The sequence below is a fragment of the Chenopodium quinoa genome, unplaced genomic scaffold, assembly GCF_001683475.1.
Source record: "Chenopodium quinoa cultivar QQ74 unplaced genomic scaffold, ASM168347v1, whole genome shotgun sequence".
NCBI classification, from domain to species: domain Eukaryota; kingdom Viridiplantae; phylum Streptophyta; class Magnoliopsida; order Caryophyllales; family Amaranthaceae; genus Chenopodium; species Chenopodium quinoa.
In genome coordinates this window covers 3509019-3514381 of record NW_018744092.1, presented here as the reverse complement: position 1 = coordinate 3514381, position 5363 = coordinate 3509019, and the positions used below count along the sequence as shown (strand labels likewise).

The 5363-nt window shown below is 36.6% G+C and overlaps 1 protein-coding gene across 1 annotated transcript; it reads left to right on the top strand.

The window, feature by feature from the left end:
- Positions 1 to 2042: 2042 nt before the first annotated feature.
- Positions 2043 to 4316, top strand: LOC110692067 (9-cis-epoxycarotenoid dioxygenase NCED6, chloroplastic). The gene has a single exon (XM_021869056.1). It carries the CDS (start codon positions 2401 to 2403, stop codon positions 4273 to 4275), a length of 1875 nt encoding a protein of 624 aa, XP_021724748.1. The 5' UTR covers positions 2043 to 2400; the 3' UTR covers positions 4276 to 4316.
- The last annotated feature ends 1047 nt before the right edge of the window (positions 4317 to 5363 follow it).

The following is a 5363-nucleotide window of genomic DNA, read 5'->3' as shown; positions in this document are numbered from 1 at the left end:
TAAAAAGAAATAAGACAGACATCGAGGATAGATTTTTATATGTGGCTGGTCACACCGTGTGGCAAGGGTTACTTGAGTTTTTTCGGTTAGGGGTTACTTGAAGAGTTCGGTCAGGGGTCACTCGAGAGGTTACTCGGTCAGGGGTTACTTGATGGGTATGGTCAGAGGTTACTTGGTCAGGGGTTACTTGAGGATTTACTCGATAGGGATTACTCGAGTTATTCGGTCAGGGATTACTCGACTAGGGGTTACTGAAAAATCCCCCGACATAGAGTTAGACTGTACTGTACATTTAAACTCTAATATATATATATATATATATATATATATATATATATATGTATATATGCTTGTATCAATTGTATAAACTTTTTTTTTTCTTTTTGAAATAATCAATTCATTAATATCAATTGTATAAACTACTTCCCTCTATTTCTTTTTACTTTCAACACTTTGAATTTAGCGTTATTCACATATGAGTACTTTGACTATCTTTAATGATTTATAGTTAAGAAAAAAATATACTCATTGAGGTTTTGTTAGATTCACCTTGATAGCTTTTGTAATACAAAGTATTAATTTTTTTTTTACCCATCGATAATACTCCCTCGGTTTAATTTTGACCGGCACATTTACCAATGTGAAGCTTTGACCAATTATACCAATAATTATTAATAGATATATAAATTATAAAAAGTTGATATTCAGAAACTATACATCGAGATGATTATAATATGTACCCATATGTCTACTATTTTTAATCTTATGTATAAAGCACCAATGAAGGTCAAAGAGGTGTATGTGAAAACGTCAAACTGGAACATTACTTTGAAACAAATGGAATAATAAGTAATAAATTTACTGATGTCAAAAAAAGTAAAAAAAAATCCATTGACAAGCATAATATGGAAAGTATGATGATTTCAAGTAGAAAAATAACACAGTGGAAGTACTCCCGTTGTTTTTTGTAAGTGACTCATCACTTTGACTTTTGTACTATATATTTACATGCATTTACAGATATACCGTTTTAATCAATATTTGTACTTTATATATAAAATTAAATATAGTTATGTAGGTATTTATTAAAATATATAGTTTCAATATATCGTGTTAATCAAAGTTTCACATTGACATATATGCCAATTACATACAGTGGCGCACTAAAAAACAGAGGGAGGGTTATTTATTATCTTTAGCGGATACATTATATGCATGAACATGCAGGAGTAGTATTTAGCTTTAGCGCATGCATGTCAGCATGCAAGGAGTATTTTATACTGGCGCATGCGACATGCAGGAGTAGTATCAAAGTCCCGCTTTGTGCTCCATTTGCCCACTGTTTTATACTATCAATTAATTACAGTAACTTCCAAGTTCAAACATAACTTAGCCTTTGATTTCAAATATATATATATGCTTATAAACGTGTAAAAAAGTGAGGGAAATCGGACATAGTGGACTCCGCTTTATTTAGTTTAGTAAAGTAATAAAGACACTACAACCTTCTATTTGTTCAGTCCTTAAGATTCAAAACACATCTAAAAACATATATATCTATAACGTGAAAGGAGCACAAGATCGAAATATAATGATCAACAAAATTAAAAGGAATGGATATTCGATATCCCTTTAGAGTTTAGACCAAATTAAATTGTTTGCCATGCTACAGTGCCAACACTTCAAAAATGGTGATGTATGGATGATTTCTCAAGCGAGTGAAGCTTAAATGTACACGTATTCGAAACGCAATGAGGTATTGTAACGGAATACATCAAACTGATGTCCTGTACTACTATTCGTCTAAGAGTGTAATAGGATCATCTCTATTGATGTTGTGGCACGTGTAGCTTATGAGGATCCGCAACTCAAATCATCTTCTGTTCACATGGCACATCGACACATGTTTATCGCAATTTTTTTTTTTTTTTTTTTTTCTATTATTCTATCACTTCGTATTAGGAATGTACCATATTTTATGAGCTGTTCAAAAAAAAAAAAAAGAGAAGAAATAATTAAGAATTTAAGAAGAGTGACAAATAAAATGCAAATATTACGATAAATTCAAAATCGAACATACAATACTTAAAGTACGGATTAAGTATATTTTTTTTTTACTAAAGTCGTCTGGAGTTCTAAATTACATTCAAATGAGAAAGGTCTAAATGAGACACCCAAAAGCAACGCCGCTACTAGAATGACACGACTTGGTTAGCCAGCTTATAGGTTCAATTGGCATCTAACTACACTACATGTCAAAACAATTAAATACATACTCGGATATACGAGTATAATACGACCATGCAACATAAAATATTTCCCCCTATATAATCCCCCTTTAATCCATAACTTCAAAATTACACCTTATTCTTGTAGTAGTATCTCATTCTTCAAAGAGCCATGCATGTTACCACCCAATTCCTTAGTAATACTACTACTACTATTACACCAAAAAACAAAACAAATCTACCATTTCATAATCCTCACAATTCTTCATCACCTTCAAAAGTTACTTATTGTAACATCCTAATAAACCCCTCCAAATACACTACCAAGATTATTTCTCCTTCTACATTTGATCCCATTCCTCCGCAGCGGCCGTCACAGACGATGTTGCCGCCGCATTGCCAACCTACCCTTAACCCGCTCCAAAGGCTGGCAGCATCGGCCTTGAACAAAATAGAGAAATCACTTGTCCTAGACCAAGAAAAAAAACACCCTTTGCCTAAAACGGTCGACCCGGAAATTCAATTATCGGGTAATTATGCACCGGTTCAGGAACATCCGGTTCAGATCGGTTTAGAAATAATGGGTGAAATTCCATCCGGTTTAAAAGGAGTTTATGTGAGGAATGGAGCTAATCCTATGCTCCCACCATCAGGTGCTCATCACTTGTTCGACGGCGATGGAATGATCCACGCCGTCAAACTTGGACCAGGAAACCAAGCAGCTTATTGCTGCCGGTTCACTCAAACGAACCGGTTGGTTCAAGAATATGTGGCCGGGAGAAATTTATTTCCTAAACCGATTGGCGAGTTACACGGTCGGACCGGATTGGTCCGGCTCGGTTTATTTTATGCACGTGGGGGTCTTGGTTTAGTTGACCCGGCACGTGGAGTTGGAGTGGCTAATGCTGGTCTTGTGTATTTTAATGGGAGATTACTTGCTATGTCGGAGGATGACTTGCCATACCACGTGAAAATCAACGGTGGTGATGATTTGGAGACGGTCGGACGGTTCGATTTCGACGGGCAGGTGAATCGCCCGTTGATTGCACACCCTAAGGTGGACCCTGACACGGGTGATCTTCATACACTTAGCTACGACGTCCTAAGTAAGCCGTATTTGAAGTACTTTAGGTTTGATAAGCGGGGCCAGAAGTTACGTGAAGTACCCGTGTCGCTTCCTCAACCTACTATGATTCATGACTTTGCCTTGACTCAAAATTTCGTAGTCATACCGGATAATCAAGTTGTGTTTAAATTATCCGAGATGGTTCGGGGCGGGTCGCCCCTAATGTTCGATCCGAATAAGAGGGCTCGGTTCGGGGTCCTCCCGAAGGACGATACCACCGGGTCAAAGATCCAATGGATTGAGGTTCCAAATAGCTTTTGTTTCCATTTTATGAATGCATGGGAGGAAAATGAGGGAAAACATGTGGTCATACTTGGGTCATGCATGAGCCCACCCGATTCGATCTTCAACGATAGTAATGACCCGATCCAAATTGAACTATCCGAGATTCGACTAGACCTTGAGACGGGTAAATCAACCCGACGGGTGATAGTTTCGGGTGTAAATTTAGAAATAGGACAAGTAAATAAGCGTTTGTTAGGGAAAAAGACGCGGTACGTGTACATGGCAATCGCAGAGCCGTGGCCTAAATGTGGTGGCATAGCCAAGGTTGATGTTACAACCGGTGAAATGACTAAGTTTATCTATGGATATGAGAGATATGGTGGGGAACCATGCTTTGTACCCGCTAAGAAAACGAGTACATCTTCTAATAATCACGAGTTAGGAGAAGTTAATTACAATTTAGGTGATGTTAATGTTGATTTAGGTGAAGTTGATTGTGTTAGCGATGATGATTGTGAAGATGAAGGGTGGATAATGAGCTTTGTGAGGGATGAAAATGTGGAGAGGTCGGAATTGGTAATATTGAGGGCAAAGGATATGAAGCAAATTGCAAGTGTATGCATGCCTTCAAGGGTTCCTTATGGTTTCCATGGCACTTTTGTTGACCAAAATGAATTAAGTGTACAAAGAAATTAATGATTGATTAGTGATTAGATATTTCAACATTATTTAACTTTTAATTAGAATCTTATCATGGTTGTTTTAGCTAGTGCATATAAATGTGAATGTCCTTAATTAGAAGGCAAACAATTTTCATGAACAATGATTCCTTTTATAAATTAGTAAGCAAACATGTTTTGCATTAATCTGATTCCTTTTGTTGACGATTCCAATGGCAAATGCAAAACATGAAAACATATAATGGCTACTAAGGTTACTTGGCAGTCTTTATTCAAAGAGTTTCGAAGCCACTCGAATACTCGATCTTATACATAGGTCATTAGGTTGTGATATGGGATTAAACGATCCGAGGATTTTGTGTAAGTGGGCTAGTCTTAAAATTTGGTACGGGCATGAACACGAGATTAATTGTGTTGCAAAGAACGCATGACATGTTTAATGGGTAGATAATATTGGAAAGTTTTCAAATGATAATTGTTCCCTCCTCTCCTATTGGATAACAAACCCAATCTCTTATATACCTCGAAGTTAAAATTGTGTTGCAAAGAATGTATGGCATGCTTGATCTTCCTGATACCTAGTGACCCTTAATCGTTAGTGCTATTAGTTCTCTTTGTCTCCCGAAGACCTATTTACAAGCCTTGATACCGCTAAGCTAAGGGGCTTACTTGTACGTGCCGAAAAGGCTAGAAGCCATTCCTTGACTCATACAAAGTATTTGTTATATGTGGTCGATGAATTGTTCCTTTAATATTGCTGAATATGCTGATCACTTCATAACTTTTTTCCCAGCAAAAATAAAATAAAATAAAAATAAAAACGACTATACAGAACTCCTAACAATATTGGGCCAGAGTCTGGACTGCATTGATTGGGCCTGGTCCATGTAGTCCAACACACTCAATGCAAAAAAGCTACTAACACAAGATTCCAAGGCCAATTGCATAAGTCAACGAGATAATAGTACTAATTAAGCTTGTACTCTATAGTCCATATGTGTTAGCAACTTAGCAGGTGATAAACGGATGTAAAGAGTCGTTCAAAAAAAAAAAAAAAAAAAAAAAAAAAAAACAGATGTAAAGAGGAGTTTCCTACAACGGCTA